General features: G+C 41.3%; 1 protein-coding gene across 11 annotated transcripts in view; it reads right to left on the reverse strand.

The window, feature by feature from the left end:
* PTK2 (protein tyrosine kinase 2) overlaps positions 1 to 19,266 on the reverse strand; it is a 262,366-nt gene that overhangs the window by 137,580 nt on the left and 105,520 nt on the right. For all 11 annotated transcript variants that reach the window (XM_061172265.1, XM_061172261.1, XM_061172260.1 and 8 more), the window contains one exon: positions 8,500 to 8,587. In XM_061172265.1, the coding sequence (XP_061028248.1) occupies positions 8,500 to 8,587 (88 nt within the window). The remainder of the gene's footprint in view (positions 1 to 8,499; positions 8,588 to 19,266) is intronic.

Raw genomic sequence — 19,266 nt, forward strand, 5'->3', positions numbered from 1 at the left:
TAAAAGGAGATGACCAAAGCTAGAAAACCTGTATGACAAGAAGTGTTTCCATCGTTTCCTTTTTCTTGTCCATATATAATGGAAAAGTAACCACAAATATAGTAGAGGTACTTGAAGAATCACATCAATTTTTAAAAAGAAGACCTAATGCTGAGAGTGCACGCGCACACACACAAACCAATGTGATTTCTCAAATTCCAAAGGCATATAGTTCCTTTGTTTCTTGGATTTTTTTGACATCTTCTAATAAATCTCATCCAAATTTTTGAACATCAGGGCATTAGCATTAAAACTCAATCATCACTAATAAGTCATTCGAGAGAATCAATTAGGTACCTAAAACCCATGTCTTACTGTGTTGTGGACACAATGGTGAAGGCAGACTTCACGTTTGCTCTCACTGAACGGCACACTCTATTAGTGGGGGCAACAGATAATAACAGGGAAATACAACGTGCAGACAACAGACCCGTGACTGCCAGGGCTTAGGGGAGGGGCAGGCTGTGACCAAGCAGCACCAGGGAGCTTCTCTGTGTTGGTGAGACAGTTCTGTGTCTTCATTACAGTAGTAGTCACATCCATCTGTACCTACGATAAAACTGCATAGAACTACACACACACTCTTACACACAAACACACGAGTGCACGTAAAAACTGGTGAAATCTGAACATGATCTGTAGTCTACTTAGTAGTATTGTGTCAATGTCAATTTCCCTATTTTTATATTGTACTATATCATGATTGTAATAGAAACTGCTCGACTATACACATCTGTCAGAACTCACTGAGCTGTACACTGAAGTTGGTGATTCTTATTGTATGTAAAATTATACCTCAGTAAAACTAATTTTAAAATATTTTAAAAAATCAGATGTTAAATGAGAAATGTACAGGTGTCATGGAAGGCTTTACATAGAAAACACTGCTTAAAATTAAGAGTTAATCACAGACATAGAAAACAATCTTATGGTTACCAAAGGGGAAAGGGGGGGGGGAGGCATAAATTAGGAGTTTGGGATTAGCAGATACAAACTACTACATACAAAATAAACAACAAAGTCCTATTGTATAGCACAGGGAACTATATTCAATATCTTGTAATAAACCACAATGGAAAAGAATATGAAAAAGAATATATATATATATGTAACTGAATCACGGTGCTGTACAGCAGAAACTAACCCAACATTGTAAATCAACTATACTTCAATTTTAAAAAAAAAGAGTTACCAAATGAATAGAAATGATCTAAGTCCAGGAAAGGAAAGAGGAGTCATGCAGAAAAATGTTAACTCAGCAGGCCTGGGTTGCTCAAACCCTACACATTCCCAAGATTATGACTGGCTCTTGGCCTCCTGGAACCTGAACTCCTGAAATGTTCTGATAAGAGTGCCTTTGCCCACCTGAAGCCTCGGGCCACACAGTACCAGTCTGACTGGAGAATTTATATGTACAATGTGATTATGATGAACACCTGCTTCCTCCCTGGGGCCTGGAGCCTGACTGCCTGAGGTCACACAGGTGTTGTACGCCCAGGAGATGGAGCCTGATAAAAACCTTCAACGCCCAAGCTCAGCAGGGTCCCAGGCCGGCGAACCTCTGCACCTGCTGTCACATATCACGTGCTGCGCCATGGGACTCCCCTGGGAGGGACCCGGGGTAGCTTCCACTTAATTTCCTCTGGACATCACCCCGCAGACCCCTTCCCTTTGCTGCCTTTCCTCTGTATCCTTTTGCTATAATAAACTAAAACCAGAAATATAACAACCTCTGAGTCCTGTAAATCCTTCTGATGAACGACTGAACTTGAGGGTGGTGTTGGCGATCCTGAGACAGCAGTATTTCTACCAAAGAAAGAATCTGCCCAAGGCCCTGAGGTAGACTAAAGGCAAACTTAAAATAGCAGCAGGGAAGAGTGACTGTGAGAGACTGACCATTTCTGCCTCCCATTTCTGAAGTCTTTTACAGAGAAGGATGAACAAAAAACTATGGGTTGAACAGTATAAATATGACAGAGTTTACCTAAGTCCTCATTAACCATAAAACTTTTTGAATCACCAAAACCATACAGGAGTGGAAAAGGAGAAAAAAAAGGTACATTATTAAATCTATTAAAGAAGTACAGAAAATGTATCTTCTAATGAATCAGACTTAGACCTATATTTAATTTTAACTTCTTTCTGGAAAAGGACAGCTAATAATTCCCACATTGAAAATGTCAGGTTTTAAACTAAACTTTCCCACTTGGAGCTTCCATTTCAAAATGTTTTAACTGACAGAAAGCTTTATGGCCAAGAAACTACAGTTAAAGAAATCATTTCTGATAATATAATTATCTAAATAAAAACATGTAAAAATAAAAAATTGGAGTAAAATAACAGAAAGATTGACCAACAAAATATAAGTGTGCCCTGGCCCCTCACACATCTCTGCAGTTTAGGTTCCAAACCATAAAGTTAGGGTGCTGGACTCAATGTCTTCTTCAGCTTCCCACTGGAACTTTTTTTGTCAAATAAACCACGAATTATGTTACAGTTAATGTTTTTTAAGAGCAAACCGATGGATATACTCATTTTAAATCCTAATATATTTGTAGGAGAAAACAGTGACAACCTCATGTCAGACACAGGCATCTCAGAAGCTGAAAATGTCAGTGGTACCAAATGGGTCCTACACAAGTTCAGCATCATCGACGCACATTTAGTTAATACGACAACTTCTTGACTAAACATGGACAGAGCCCTTCAAACTAACGGCCACTACTATTTGCAAAAGGTTGCCAATCAAATACACCTTTAACAAATCAGAGAGATAAAGAAGAATAAAATGTTATATGGCAAAGGCAAAATTCAACTTCAAGGCAAAACATACTTTTCTTGCTTTACAATAAGCCATTAGCTTTGGCATCAAAAATTATTTTTTTAGACGCCTGCTCTACAGTGAATAGGGTTATAACAAGATTCTAGTTTATTTTTAGAGTGTGCTGATTAATATCTTTCAGAATATTCTAAAATGGGTCAAAAACATTTAGTGAGTCATCTGTGGCATGTCACACTGGTAGTCACACATTTAGGACATCTTTGAATGAAACGATGTGCATCCACAGAATCATCTCCCACCAGGAACCCAACGCTCAATACACCCACTGACATGTTGTTTTCCTCATGACTCCATCCAAACAAGGGGCATGATGAGTAGTGGGATTGGGTGAAATTTCAAAATAAGGAATAATAAAATTAAGGTAGTTTATTATAGGTTTTCTTTCTCTTTCATGGGATGGAACTAGTATAGAGGAAATCTAAACATAATTCTTTTGCTTCTATCCTGATAAAAGAACCAAAGTAATAAAAATACTGATTCTTCTAAAACAGAAATAACAGATAACACTCAGGAGTATTCACTATTCCCCAACGTAGACCCTCAAGATTCCCACACATGAAGTTCAACAAAATGCTAGGCTCGTAACAAACATGCAAGAAAACAAGCCGCTGTGAATAAGAGTCAGTGTAGGTCACCACTAACAGATGTAAAGCCCACAGACTCCAGATGTTACAATTCGGATTCAGAATAGAGACATCAACCCCATCGGAAATGATAAAAAAAAGGAGGGAGCAGAAAAATTAGTTAATAATAAGGGCCATAAAAGATGGCCTGGCAGACTGAAGAACGGGGGGTGGGGGGAGAGATAAAACTTAAAAAAAAAAAAAATCCAACAAATGCACTAGACATCAAATTGGCCACAGCTGAGGAGGGTTGGTGATCTGAGAGATTTATGTGAATCCAGATCTCAGGGAGACAGGAGTTGAGAACAAAAAAGAGGCGTCAATAGATACAGTCTGAGAAGTTCTGATGGAGATCTCAACTGAAATCTCAGGAGGAATAACTAAGAAGGGAGAAAAGGCGGTATCTGAGCAGACGCCAACGAAGACATCTCCAGGACCCATTAAAAGGACAGGAACCCAGAGGTCCTGGCCACACAACACAGATCAAGCAGGAAAAATAAGTGGGAATCCCCCCTAGTTTGTAATAAAACTGCAAAACACTGAGGACAAGTAAGGGTCTTAAAGTCACCCAGAGAGAGGAGACAGATGACCTACAAAATAGACTACGACAGCCATTTCTCAACAGCAGCCAGAGGGATCGTACACAGCAGAGAACACCGCCGAAGTTCTGAGGGAGAACGACTCCCACGTGGTTCTGAAGCAGAATAGCGGTTCTCCCAGCAACACCATCCTTCAAGCAGGAAGACAGAACAGAGACGCAGGAGCTGCGAACAGCACAATGAACAATCTCAAACTGATGGTTATCTACCGAGCTCACTGCACAGCCAGAGGAGACACGTTCACTCAAGCAAAGCTGAACCCCTGGCAAAATCTCAACATGCAAGACGATGAAACAAGTCCAAAAAGTCTGAACGAGTTCAAATGAACCAAAGTGCAAATTATTGTGGAAATGAACCAAAAGGGATAAAATTTTAAAGCCCTATGTGATCACTTCCATTTCTACCAACACAGTGGACCCAATGTCCTGGCCACAGTGCTCACTGAAAACAACTAAAAATGCTGAATAAAATATTTTTTAAAGTCTTCTGAAAAGCTTCTATGAGCTGAATAACAAACAAACAAAACCAAACCAAAAAACCTACTCAGACTAATGACGGAATGCAGAGGGCTCAGGGGAGAGCTAGAGTCAGCTTCTATCCTAAGGCCAGAATTGAGATGTGCACACGTATGCTGTAAAACGTGACAACTAGCAAACAAAAGTAAGAGAATGATAAATACACAATTCAGGACCATGGCTGTCTGCCTGGAGTGAAGGGGTTGGGATGGGGGGGGTGTCACAGGGACATGGGACCAGGAAACATCAGGCATGTTCTCTTCCTCTAGGCAGTGGGGTCAGAGGTATTCATTTTATTATTAAGTATCACACCTTACTAAAGAACACATGTATCAGATGTTACATAATCTAAACATGTCATCAAAACCTGAGCCCCTTAAAAGTGGATCAATTTAGCTTGGAATTCAGTGAAATTATATGTATGCATATGTGTATGCATCTTAACATATCTGCATCAAATATTAAATAACTTTAAAATTAAATAATGGGTGTCATCAAATTCTGAGGCCCTTATAAAATAATTTCTCTCAGAATTTGGTGAAAATTTCCACACACAAGTTCTTACAGATATTTCAGCTGCATTCTCAGTTCAAAAGACTTTGGCTATAAATAGCTGAAGGGCCAATTTTTTATTTATACTTTTTTTTTTGGCATGTTTGTTTAAACAGGAGGAAGTTCTGAATTCCTAACTGATTTTTCAACACTGAAATTAAATCTGTTCCCAAGTTGGGTACTGCCTGGGTAGGATAACGTTTGGATCACCTCTAATAGTTCTAGAAATAAATAAATAAATTCTAGTTCTAGAACTTCCATGCATAGACCAGGATAGACTCTGCACTGAAAGATTATCACAAGAAGTCAAATAAATATAAAATTACTTGCCAAAGCAGCAATGCAAAAATCATACTATTTCTAAAACTTTGTCAGATGAGGGTAAATATACATTTTTCTCACATAAATGGAACTATATTACACGTTTTATTTTTTATATGGCCTGTTTTAAACAATAGCGTTTAACATCACAACTTCCATACCCATGAACAGAGCCGCAGTTCACTAGTTATAGGCCTGGATAAGCAGTAACACCGGCCATCAGCACGGGAAAGAGGTGTTACTATGACCACACTTCTATTTCCTTTAAATTACAAGTACTTGGTAGGATATTATAAAAGCATACACAAAATGAAAGTAATTATGAGGACAGAGATAATTTAAGTGATGTTTTAGAATATTTTCTGGACTTCTAAAACTGTAACATAAGATTTAACAATTTTAAAAAATTTAAAAGGGGACAGGCTGAAGAAGAGAAATTCTAGAAATGGATGAAAGCAGAAGGTGGGGTGGAGGGGCTGGAAGGTTTGCATACAGAGCACATGGGAAGGAAGAGGTGTGTCCCGTCCCACAGTGTGCAGCTCACGTTTGTACTGTGACACCCAAGTGGAAACGCTGAATCCTCAAAAGCCTGGTACTGCGTACAGACTGAAATTCCAGGTGTTATTGGGCAGGTATATGGTAGACAATCAGACCTCACTTAATCAACATAAAGACCCTATGCAGGAGGTGTTATATACCTACGTGTGAAGAAACTAAGGGAGGCACCTGGAGTCACAGAGCTGTGAGACGCAGAACGGGAACAGTCTGTGGGCTAACGACACCTCACACTTCTCGGGCTTTATAGAGGCCACTCACCCGAATCACAGACTGCAGTAAGATACGTCCTATTAGTAAAAGAAAATCTGGGATACACTGGTACGTGTGCTAGCTTTTAATCATATACATAGAAGCAAGGTTTCCCGAAAGGAAAAAGTAGGACAACCTAGTAACAGCGTGAAAGGAACATAAAAGTTGCCAACTTTTAGGTTAGCCTAGAAATGATAAAAAGGAATAACTGAGAGCTATTTAGGCCCATCTCATGCATCCTGGAAATCAATGTCACTAAAGGAGTCACAGATATAGTTATAGATACCAGTGATATAGACCATCTACAAGAGAGAAGAATACAATATAAATACATCCGTTAACTAAACTCTGTCGCCTCCTTCACCAAAATACGAAGCTCGGCAGACGGCTAGAGGGCCAGATGCAGGGACGTAGAAGAGAGGCACCCTGTAAACTGAAACCGCTCCGTAATGAGTAGGCCTCACACATGCTCAGCTGGAGTCCAAACAGGATTTCTCTCTGCTTCGTTGAACGCAATTCCGTCTCCCATTCTACTCCATATTATTATAAATCTTCAAAAGTTCCCACAAGTACCTCACCTAACACCTTACATTTCCTATATGACTTCTACTTCACGGACAAGAAAACATCCCAAGAGCTGGATGCTGCTCTCACAGGTTGGATCTTAAAAGCAGGAATATCCACTTACCTCAACAGGGAAATGAAACCATCTACTTGGCCCTCCTACCGAATCCCACCCACCTTTTCTCCTTCCTGACACTGAGTGCCTGGGTTGACGCCGTCGGCCTCTTTCTTCTTCATTTTCATGCTCCAGTTCATTCAGTCTCTAGTCCTAGCAAATCCATCCACTAAATTTGCTTCCTACCACACCGTTGGACCTCCCAGGTTTCTAGCTTCCTGCCCAAATGGGTGACAAGCCCCCATTAGGTTACAGCCTTTTTAAGACCCAATCCATCCCTGGTACGGCCATCACATCAGGGCGGTCTTATTTAAAAAAAAAATTCTGATCATGACATTCGCTAATTAAATTCTATAAATGCTCCCAATTATCTGCAGGAGAAAACCGAAAACCCTCTCTTTACATGATGTGGTCCCATCTCTCTCACCCGTTTCCTTTCAAATCATTTTAGCTCAGATTTAAATGCACCATGTTTTCTACAGTACCTCTCTTCCTCACCTACAAAGCTGGAGACTCCTTAAAGCAGGGGTCCCCAACCCCCAGGCCGCGGACTGGTACGGGCCCACGGCCTGTTAGGAACTGGGCCACACAGCAGGAGGTGAGCGGCGCCCCATCCCTCACATCACCGCCTGAACCATCCCCCCCTCCCCGGTCCATGGAAAAACTGTCCTCCACGAAACCGGTCCCTGGTGCCAAAAATGTTGGAGACCGCTGCGTTAAAGGACAGTTTGCAGGGGAGCCGCCTGGACCCCAAACCTCCCTTGTGTTAGCGCCTCTGCCCAGGCATGGCCACACCATTTGTGCTTACCAACAGCACAGGATTGAACACAAAGGTGCTGTTTACAGGAAATCCACTAGACTGAGGAATTGAGAAGTACAGATTATGTCATTAATTTCTGCATTCTTGACCCCGAATAGACATTTAATGAATAATTTTACTAAAATAAAAAATTTCCCAGCGTATTTAATTGCAAAATTGTATGTACAAATGTCTCGCTGATATTCATTAGACTTTTTTTGAACTCTTCACAAATACTTACAAGTAACATTTATTTGATTGGAAAACTGTTTTGGTTCATTTATGCCACAAGTATTTATTGTCTAACTAATACGGGGTAAAAAGAAAGCTCCTTTCAGTGTAAAAAAGTCAATTCTGCTTTGTTGTGCAAAGTGCTATTGAGATTATATGGGTATAGTTGGCTCTGAATAAACATCTGACAAATTTGTTGATATTCAGGCATGATAATTACACTTGAATTAAAGACAGAACAATGGTTGTGTCACTTGGGACTTCCTGTCTCTACTTAAAAGAAGTATCTTTTAAGATTTGCCCAAGCATACAAAAATTCACAGTGTCAACAATTCATAATTTCCTACTAATTATAAGAATCTCACTGCCCTACGGTGACAAATTTATATTCTCCCAAATGTTAGGTTTAATCTAATTCTAAAATAAAACCATGAAATAAATAGGATTCAAAGAAACAAAGAAAAAAAGTGTTATTAAAGCATCCTCCTGTACCTGTTGATAGAAGAAATTCAGAGTTGGCTTGTCTTCAGTAAACTGGTTTAGAAATCCTTTTGGCAAATAACGAATTCTCAATTCATATCTAAAAAAAATTAACAAAATAAAGCAATTAGAAATAAGTCATTTTCTCAATTCATAGTCTACAATATTATTTTGAGTATGGCACTGCCAATTACTCTGAAATATCATTTTAAAAATAAGTTAAAATATAATCAATTAATCTGTCAACGTAAATGTTTTCTTTTTCAGCACAAAAACGTGCATGTGGGTATGCTACAGCTCAAGGATTCTGCAGGAGACAGAGCATGATGAGAAGCCCAGAGGGTGCCCAGAAGTCCCTCCAGCCCCACTGCCCAGGGGCAGCACCACCTTCCACTCCCCAGAGGCGAGCTCTGCATGCCTGGAGGCACACAGGAGGTACTCTCGCGTGTCCAGCTTCTTTCATTCACCAATATGCTTGTGAGACTCCTCCCTATCCAGTAACTGCCGTTTGCTCACAGCTGACAGTCCTGCACTGTATGATAGACCACAATCATTCATCCACAATACTGTGATGGCCGTTTGAGTAGTTTCCACCTTGGGGCTATTAAGAATAATGTTACGAGCACTCTTTATCTTCCTCTAAAAAAGTAATTTTGCTCAGGAAGCCAAACTTCAAGAATGGTCAAAACAAACGAATTTCACCAGAATGCTCTCTCTGTGCCTCATTCTGTGTATGTGTGTGTCCACCCATATGAACACTCGCATGCACGCCTTTTGGTGAACGTATGTACACATCTCTGCCGGATGTAGACCAGGAGCATCATCACTGGATCCTAACGAACACACACCTTAGGCAGTGCAGATATGACCAGAGAGAAAGGTAAAGAGCAGTATCAATGTACACTCCCACAAGCAGCACGGGCGCTCCGGTTCCACTATTCCTCACCTCTGCTTGGTACTTCTAACCTTTTCATTTTAGGACCTCTGATATTTACAGCAAGAGCACACAGTGGTTTTAATTAGTACTTCCTTGATGAGTAACACAGATGGGCACTTCTTCATTTGAAAATTGACCATTTTCGGTTATCTTCTTTTGTGAAGTGTCTGCTAAAGCTTTTGCCCCTTTTTTACTGAGTCATCTGTGTCATCCCCCCCCACCCCACCACTGACTTGTAGGTATTCTTTACATGTTCTGGACGTAAGGCCTTTGTTAGGCTTAGTGAATATCCTCTCCCACTCTATGGCTTGCCTTTCACTATTTTAATGGTATCTTTTAAAAATTATTTTAAAAATCTTTTTAACAGTATCTTTTGAGGAAGAAAGTTTGTGATTTTTATGCAGTCCTATTTATTCCTTTTCTTTTTAATAAATTATCTTAGTGTTTTGTTTATAAAATATTTGCCTACACAAAGGTTATAAAGATATGAATTTTTTCTAGAAGTTTCATAAACTGATCTTTTAAAAATGTATTAGGCTCACAGGGAAAATAACGCAAAGTAATCAGTACAATTCTTTTGGTTCAATTAAGGGTAGAAAAAATGCAAGATACACATACACAAGTTCTGCTGAGATTTTTAAGTGTCCGTCTTATTAAAATACACAACTGCCAAACAATGAGGTTCCATTGTACTTTTGCTCTCTGAAGGAGTTCCAATAACTTACTGCAGATATTTTATATTGGGCAACTATTTACAGAAGCACAATAGGTTTCATTTATTTTGAGTTTAGGACTTACCAGGCACCTTATATGCACCATTTCTCTTAATCAACATAATAATCAAAGAACAAAAGTGTACTTATTCACATTCAGCAGACCAGGAGAACGATGCTGGCAAAAGTAAGCAACCAGTTCCAAGGCTGGAAGCTCCAGGATCAAACAGGCTGCAGGAGGCTTTGGTATTAATGTTACTCCATTTTAATGATTAAAAAAAAAAAAAAAAAACTGGTCCAAAAGTCAAACATTTGGCAGCCTGGCTCCACCTCCACGCTCTTAACATCTAGCATCCTGATGACGATATCAACTAACGTTTAGGGACTACTCAGGATACGACAGAAATTGTGATAAGCATTTTAACCAGATGACTTCTTTTCATCAGCAACAACCCCACAAGAAGCAGAGAGAACGTGGGCCCTGGATCAAGACCGCCTGCGCCTGAATTCTGGCTCCCTCACTTGTTCACTGTCTGCCATCACCTCTCTGTGCCTCAATTTCCTCATCAGGACGCCGGGAGAAGTGAATGAGCCGTCACTGCACATCATCACAACCATCTGGACGGTTTATCTACCTCATCAGTCATTACTCAACAACGATTTACTTCGGCACCAATCATCTACAGGCACAATTCGAGAGGCTGGGAAGACATTAGTGAATAAAACAGGCACGAAGTACCAGCCTTCAAAAAGTTTCTATTTTTGTGGTGGAAGCCAGACAGCAAACACATAAGTATCTTTGAGGTGGTAGATTATGTGATAAAGGCAAATAAGGCAAATAAGCCAAATAAGGGGAGTAACAAATGATGAAGTACTATTTTATAAAGGGAACTGGTGAAGGACACTCTGACTCTGTGATACCTGAAGGAAGATCTAAAGGAAGTAAGGAAGGGAGTTATGCAGTTATGTGCAGGGAGGAGAATGTGTAAAGGCCGTGAGGCCAGAGGGTGCCTGGGGGCAAATGCAGACATAGCCCACTGACGAGGGCAGTGAGTAAAAGGGCTTCCGGGAGGGGTGGGATCAGGAGCTGGCAGACCTCACAGGACCCTGCTCATCATGGTGGTGGGGCTCATCCCAGAGAGAAAGGAAGCTCCAGGAGCACTGTGGCCAGAGCAGTAACATCACATCACTGAGGCCCAGCCAGGTGGTACGAGGTAGAGCAGACACCAGGGACCAAACGGAGGCCAGGAGGGGACTGGCCAGAAATAGTGACCAGGTTACTATTTCACCCAATTTTCATAGATGGGGGAGAAAAGAATTTTGGGAATTAGGTAATTTTGCCAAGGTCCCACAGCTATTAGGAGGCAGACCTGGGATCCCACTTCAACATGCCTGAATGCCCAGAGGCAGAATGAAACTAAGAGAAGGCACCTGTGCTTAGAAACAGAGAGGAATGTAAGTTGATCTTGGTCATGGGGGTGGGCAAGGTCTTTAGATCGTATTAAGGGTTTTGGTCCCTGCTTCAGCCCACTACCGTCTAGCATATTCCCCCTCACAACCCTACGGAAACTTTGCTCAAGGCCTCCGAATTTAATTCCAGTCCAAACACCTCACCCCAGTCCTTAAACCGCAGCACCTGAAGCCCACAGCCTATCGGCCCACTCGCACCAGCATCGCCACTCCCTTCTCCTCCGTGAAACTCACCGTTTTCCTCATACTTCTGCTACTCTTGTAAGAGCCTGGCTGTGTCCTGACACATGTCCACGTCTCTGCTCTAGGCCACTCCATGGATTTCTGAGCAGCGGCTAACTACAACATGCCCCAAATAAAACCATCCTTTTGCTTCTACTAAGTAATACATTAACATTAATGCCACCAACAACTAACTGCCTCAGTCTTACCTCCAACTATGAGCACCAAGATACCCACATGCTAACGGACGACTGATGGGGAGGAGCAGGAAATGCTTCTGAAAAGCTGAGTTGGATGAAGATCTGATAACCCTGAGAGCGAGAAGGATTAGCTAGCCAGACTGCGAGTAGTGAAATAAACAAACGTACAATTTCACGAAACTACACAGATGACCCTCATAAACAATGTGGTGTGGACAGCTCTTTCTTACAATAGACTTCCAGTTTAAAAACCCTAGAAGGAAGGATAGAAATAGAAACTCACCATTTGGCAAAAATTACAGTAATGAATACTGCAAAAAAGAATCACCAATGATGCTGAGATTAGTGGGTGAAAATAACAGTGAGAAACAGAGTATATGCACAGTCTCTGTACTTCCCCAGAAGATATTACTTAACTACAAAGGGGACAATAATAACTTTATAACAGAGAAACCTGGCCACCACCTTACATCAAATGATCCAAGTTAAAACCGCCAGTAAAATGAGTCATAGCATCATCGAAGACTTCCTGCTAAAATGCAGTGAGAAAACCAACATCTTGACTGTGGTGCTCTTCCCCAAATGCATAAACTCAATATAATCATGAAAAAAAAAAAAAAAAAAAAAAACCAGACAAACCCAAATTGAGGAACACGGTACAACCAGCCAGTGTTCTTCAAAAGGGTCAAGGTCATCAAGGACAAAGACCGCCTGAGGACCTGTCCCAGATTAGAGACAACTGTGAAATTTGATGACGTCTGTAGATTAGTTAATAGTACTGTATCAATGTTAAGTTCCTGGTTTCAATATCTGGACTATGTTTAAGTAAGATTTTAACATTTAGCAAAGCTGACTGAAGGGTACACAGGATTTCTGTGTACTATTTTTGCAACTTTTGATACATATTGAGAATAAGAAGAAATTCTCACATACCTAAGACTGACTATTCTGTAGCTGTGATAACAAATAACCACCAGAACGAGTTTTAAACCAGCCTGGTCAATAAACATCAGTTTTGTGTAGCCACAGACCGGCCAGAAATCTGTTCATCTTTGTGCTGTCAGTGTCTGGTGCAGAGGCATCCAATAAATGTTCAATAAATAAATCAGCAAATTTGGAAGTCCATCCTGTTTTTTAAAGGGGTCACTTCCAAACTTGTCAGAATGTTCCTCTATTTACTCTTACAGCTTTAAATCTTCTAAAGAACTCTTGCTGAATTCAGTGTTATAATGAAAGACTAGCTTTTCAAATTAAGGTATAGGCACACGGAATGTCGTTTCAAGATAACATAGAAAACTATCAAAATACAATCTAAAACTTCCTAAGCTATCATTAGTCATTTTCTTTTGTCATCTTTGAAAAGGGAAACCTTTCCTCTACATAAAAGACTTTTTTTTTCCTGCAAAGGTCTGAAAAAAAAAAATCCTCCCTTTGCAGAGCAAGGAGCCGCCCAACAGCCGTGAGCAGGAGACTGTGAACCACATCTGATAACGAAGAAAAGGACTTTCTTTCCCACTTGCTCTGCAGAAGCCCTACAACTCTCTCTCAAATGACGAGAGCGCCTCCCCTCAGACCTGGCTCTCAAAGCCCTGAATCCTACACCAAAAGGACTGGGTCATTTAATACCTGATTAACCTGCTCAGAAGTCAGACCAGTCCATGTAGGTGATTCCAGATAACCAAAATTTAGTCATCAAAATTTAACTAGAATTTAATTATCTAGGTGCAAAACTTTAAAGTTTACATCTGTTTGGTAGAAATCTCTCAAAACTGCATGATAGATACCTTTTGCTACACTATAAACTAGGTATGGTACTGTAATTCAAACTTTTTTGGCTGACTCAAGATCCTAGCAAACACCATCCACCTAACCGAGATCTCCCAGGACCCCAGGGACAGATGAGCAAGTGCCTGCTCCCCAGAAGACTGGGAAGGAAGCAGGGCCCGTGCCTGTGCATGCGGCGCAGTGGCCTCGGGCTCTGCCTCAGGACCCGAGGAGTCCACACAAGCCCCTGAGGGCTCTTAAGAGGACGGGAGGGGCCAGGGTGCTCTCCCCACACAGGCTCTAGACCGACCATCTCCCCCGACCCTTTACTTACATGTTCAATATTGTCTTACCCATCTGATGTGTTCCCAACAATATTCTTAGGTTTATTTTTCTTTTTACTTTGTAAAAGTATATCATGCTGTGTGTCATCTCCTGGGACTTTTTGTTTTTTAACTGAGGTAAAATTCACATAAAAAGTAACCATTTTAGGGAATTCCCTGGCGGTCCAGTGGTCAGGACTCCATGCTCTCACTGCCAGAGCCCGGGTTCAATCCCTGCTTGGGGAACTAAGATCCTGCAAGCCAGTGGTGCACCACCCCCCCACCCCCGAAAGTAACCACTTTGATGTGTGCAACTCAATGGTATTGCTATTTAGCGCACTCACACAGTTGTCCTGGGACTGCCTTTTGTCACACAATGCTATCTAAGATTTATCCACACTGTTTCAAGTCCTGATCGTTCATTTTGACTAGAGTAACATTCCACTGTGAATATTCTGCAACTCACTTAACCATCACTGGCTATTCTATGAACGTTCTTGGGTCTCTAGCCTAGCAGAGAAATGCAAGAGTCTCTCGAGGACAGAACTTGAAGTGGAACAGCAGGATAGCAGGGCATGTCATGAGGACGCTATGCCATTTTCCCAAATGGTTTTACCAATTTACATTCTCCCCAGCAGGGCAGGCAAGATCCTGTCAGATCCATAACCTCTCCTGCTATTAATTCTGTCAGACAACTTACTTTTTGCCAACCAGACAGTGTAAGATGGGATCTAATGGCCTAGATTCGTACTTCCCTGAGCACTGAGAAAGATGACAGTGTCTTCCTGTGATTACTAGTCAAACTTGTCTTCTCTTTTATGAAAATAGCTTCAAGTCTCATGCCAATTTGAGACTTCATATTGATCAGCAGAATATCTTCTCCTAGTTGCAACTTGTTTCTGCACCTTTTTTTTTTTTGGCCGTACCTCACGGCTTGTGGGATCTTAGTTCCCTGACCAGGGACTGAACCCGCGCCCTCAGTAGTGAAAGCACAGAGTCCTAACCACCAGACCGCCAGGGAATTACCATTTCTGCAGTTTTGAAAATACATCTTTTGATAAACAGAATGTTTTCACCTCATTAAAGTCAAATTTATTATTCTCGTCTTTCAGAGTGAACGTTTTTGGAGTATTAAGAAAACCTTCCTACTCTAGGGCCAAAGACACATTCAACTATATTTTCCATTAAGCTTTCTCTCTCTCTTTTTTTTAAACTTAATCCATCTCAGGTGGATTTCTGTGTATTGTTCAAGGTAGGATCTAATTTTGTTGTTATTCTTCCTACGAGGATAGCCATTTATCAAATCAGCCCTTCCTTTCCCCAATGACACGTCATGACATCTCTGTAAGGCCATCCTGCCTGAGACAGTTACGACCGAATGTGCGTGCTGCAGCTGCTTACTGAGGTCTTAGGAGAACTGAAGACTCCATTAAACAAGTTTAGATCTCAGGTTTATTCAACAATATGAAGAGATACTATAGCAGATACTGCCAAAAAGAAAAATCTATGTTCAAAAACTCCACAGGAATGGAAACTAATATCCAATTATTCTGATGAGCCTTGGCACTTTCATTTGAATATTAACATCCTACTTCTCAGAACTAAAGCCAGAGCTGCAGTTGCCGTCACATGTCCACCCATGGGCTGAGAGAGGAGGTCTCAATGTTCTCTTTCTTTTTTTCTCAATTTTTTAAATTTTTAATGGAGTATAGTTGAGTTACAATGTTGTGTTAGTTTCAGGTGTACAGCAAATTGTCAATGTTCTGTTCCTTGTAGTCACATACCTAACACAGGAATAAAGAAAGAGCTGGTGCATGGACCCAGTTTCTACTCTGCCACCCGTTTAAGCTGTGTGACCACGGGCAGGTTATCAAGCCTCTCAGGCAATGTCTGACACACAGCAAGAAGCGTGTTAATATGAAGACTGTTACTAACATAAACTAGTCCTGTTCAGTTCCTAGTTGATAATTTCATTATCACTGATTCAACTTCCACTTAAAATATTTTTTACTGGGTGCCTACTATATACCTGGCACGCCCAGAACCGAGCAGTGACTACAACGGAGTCCCTGAGGGAGAGAGACTGTACCAGGCGGGCAGTGGGCTCTGTAGACAGAAAGGCTGGAAAAGGCCCTGGGGAGGAGGTGACAGTGGCGCACCTGCCCTAGCGAAGGGAGGCCCAAGCCGGGCCGGAAACGGCAGGCGAGTACACACAGCAGTTCAGCACCGCGTTCAAAGGCGCCAGGAACAATCCGCTCGGTCTGTTCGAGAGCCAGTAAGAGCGCCAGCGTGGCCAAGGTCAAGCAAGTGAAAAGTTGGAAAAGATAAAGGCAAAAGGAGAAGTGAGATGAAGCGTTACTGTATTCAACAAGCAAGAAGGCTGGCAACAGAGAAGAGACCATCAAATGAGACCCTACCCTGAGTATCTAAGAAAACAGAATACTCAAGTTTCAAAGGGACCAGAGTCGCTCAAATGGAGGAAGGGGAGGAGCAGGAGACGGAGACGAGGACCAGGAAGTAATCACAAGCTGAGAGCGGGCTCCAGGGGTGACGGGGGGCTCCCGGGAGCTTCTGAGCAGGGACGACCTACACATTTCCTCGGGTGTTCACAGTTTAAAAGATTTGTTAGCAAATGCGGTGAGCTCTACCTTAAACATATCTCGGTACAGCTGCTTCTCACTCCTTCAAGTACTACTCCCCACAGCCATCGTCTTCTGTGACTTTTTCCTGGGTTACTGCAATAACCTGTCCATTGGTTTCCTGCATTTATCCAATAAAGAGTGAATTTAATGCCAAAGGCAGGTCTAAGGTGGGCAGAAAGAGGAAAAGAGGTCACTGGAGCAGCCCCAAACGTCAAGGCTAAGCAGGAGAAAACAGACCGTGATGGTCAGTAAAAGAGGAGGAAAACCTTCACCAGAAGAGTCTGGTATACAGGAGGCTAAATGAAGGAAGTACACTCAGTATCCACAGGGGAATTGTTCCAGGATCCCCTGCAGACACCCAAATCCTCGTATGCTCACGTAAACTGGCACAGTCTGCGTATGTAAGAAGCACACACCCTCTCATATACTTGAAAGCATCGCTAGATTACTTATAATAGTACCTTATACAATGTAAGTGCTATGTAAATAGATGCTGGCACAGCAAATTCAAGTTTTGCTTTTTGGAACTTTCTGGAATTTCCCCCCCTCCCCCCCAGAATTTTGTATCGGCGGTTGGTTGAATCCATGGCTGCGGAAGCAGGGAACCTGCGGGTGCTGAGGGCCAGCTGCATGTGGACAGGAGGACGTGACTGCGGCCGTGAGCTACCGCAGAGAGTAGACTGGACAGCGAAGGGACAGACCCCATCAAAGCCGGGCCCTCAGCAGGCTGGGCCTTTTCCTTTGCACCATAAATTATTATTATTTTAAAAAAATAAATTTATTTATTTTATTATTTTATTTTATTTATTTATTGTTTCTGGCTGCGTTGGGTCTCTGTTGCTGCGCGCGGGCTTTTCTCTGGTTGCGGCGAGCGGGGGCTACTCTTCGTTGCGGTGCACGGGCTTCTCATTGTGGTGGCTTCTCTTGTTGCGGAGCACGGGCTCCATGTGCGCAGGCTCAGCAGTTGTGGCATGTGAGATCAGTAGTTGTGGCTCGCGGGCTCTAGAGCGCAGGCTCAGTAGTTGTGGCTCACGGGCCTAGCTGCTCCGCGGCATGTGGGATCTTTCCGGACCAGGGCTCGAACCCGGGTCCCCTGCACTGGCAGGCGGATTCTCAACCACTGCGCCACCAGGGAAGCCCGAACCGTAAATTACGTAGAGACGTGTTTTTAAATTGCTCAATATACTGTTGCATGCAGGATCCTATATTTCTACATTAGAAAAAGTAGTTAGATACATAATTTTAAAACTAGTGTTTACTTACTACTGTTTGCGCTCTTCCTTTTAATTATTAGGAGAGGTAAGTTTTATTCTTTTAATACTAGTTTTGCTTTATACATTTTGAGGAATGTCTAGGAATTTATAAGTTTAAGAGTTATATCTATTTCTATACTTATTAAATTCTTGGTGAAATGAGCCTTTTATTGTTATGTAGTTGCCCTCTACATCCATAATAATTCTTGTTTGCCTGAAAATTTTTTGCACAGGATACTAATAGCATAATACTAATCTTTTTTTTTCCTGGTTATTATTTGTCTGGAATACTTGCACTCATGTTTTATGTGAGAGTTATTCAAATTGAAAATCAGGACTCATTAGTAGGTAGGAAAATTCTTTTTACTATTTATTTATTAATTTATTTTACTTAAGTAGAACAAAACAGAATGACATTGAAGAGAAAACCCTTAGACTTCAGTGTAAATAATAAGGCTGAGTATGTTTCATGGAATATGTAGGCCCGTTATTTACAAACAGCTCTGAGATGCACAAACAGGTACACGTGCACTAAATCTCAAGGCAAAACACATTTCTTCCTGTAAGTCAAAGAAAAATGTCTGAACATCACTGTTTTGGATACAGCCTATAAATAGCAGAGAGCTAGAATTTATTTTTTAATCACACTCTGATAACCTCTGACCATTCACCATTAGTATACCTGCATCTTATTTGTGATTTCTACTTATCCTGTTTCCCATGCCTTTTCTCTATCTCTTTCCTTCTTTTTGATCCCTACATTTCTCTAATATCTACTTACCCAACTACGGTTTAAGTTATATTTCTAATGTTTGAGCTGTTATCCTTGTATTTAAGTTATATTTCTAATGTTTGAGCTGTTACCCTCGTATTTAGCCGATATCTGTTCTTAAGGGAATTTAACTGTGCAAACAAATACAGGCTGCCAGTTATATTTTCCCACCACTTTGAACGTACAATCCCTCCATTGTCTTGGCATCAATCATGCTGTAAGAAGTCTGAATTTTTCTCTGCTTGCTTTTAACATCCTCTCTTTTTCTTTTGTACAACACTATTTTACTATAATTTGCCAAAGTATGCATCTAGTTTTATTCGCCCTGTTTGCGATTTTTTGTTAATCCTGCATTTAAGGACGCACGTCACTCACTGATTCTAGAAAGTTCTCAGCTATTTTCTCTTCAGATTATTTCCTCTTCCTCATTCTTTTTATTCTCTTCTTCAGAGTTCCTGTTAGAAAAGCGTTGACCTTCTCATT

Source organism: Eubalaena glacialis, chromosome 17 (assembly GCF_028564815.1).
Source record: "Eubalaena glacialis isolate mEubGla1 chromosome 17, mEubGla1.1.hap2.+ XY, whole genome shotgun sequence".
NCBI lineage: Eukaryota > Metazoa > Chordata > Mammalia > Artiodactyla > Balaenidae > Eubalaena > Eubalaena glacialis.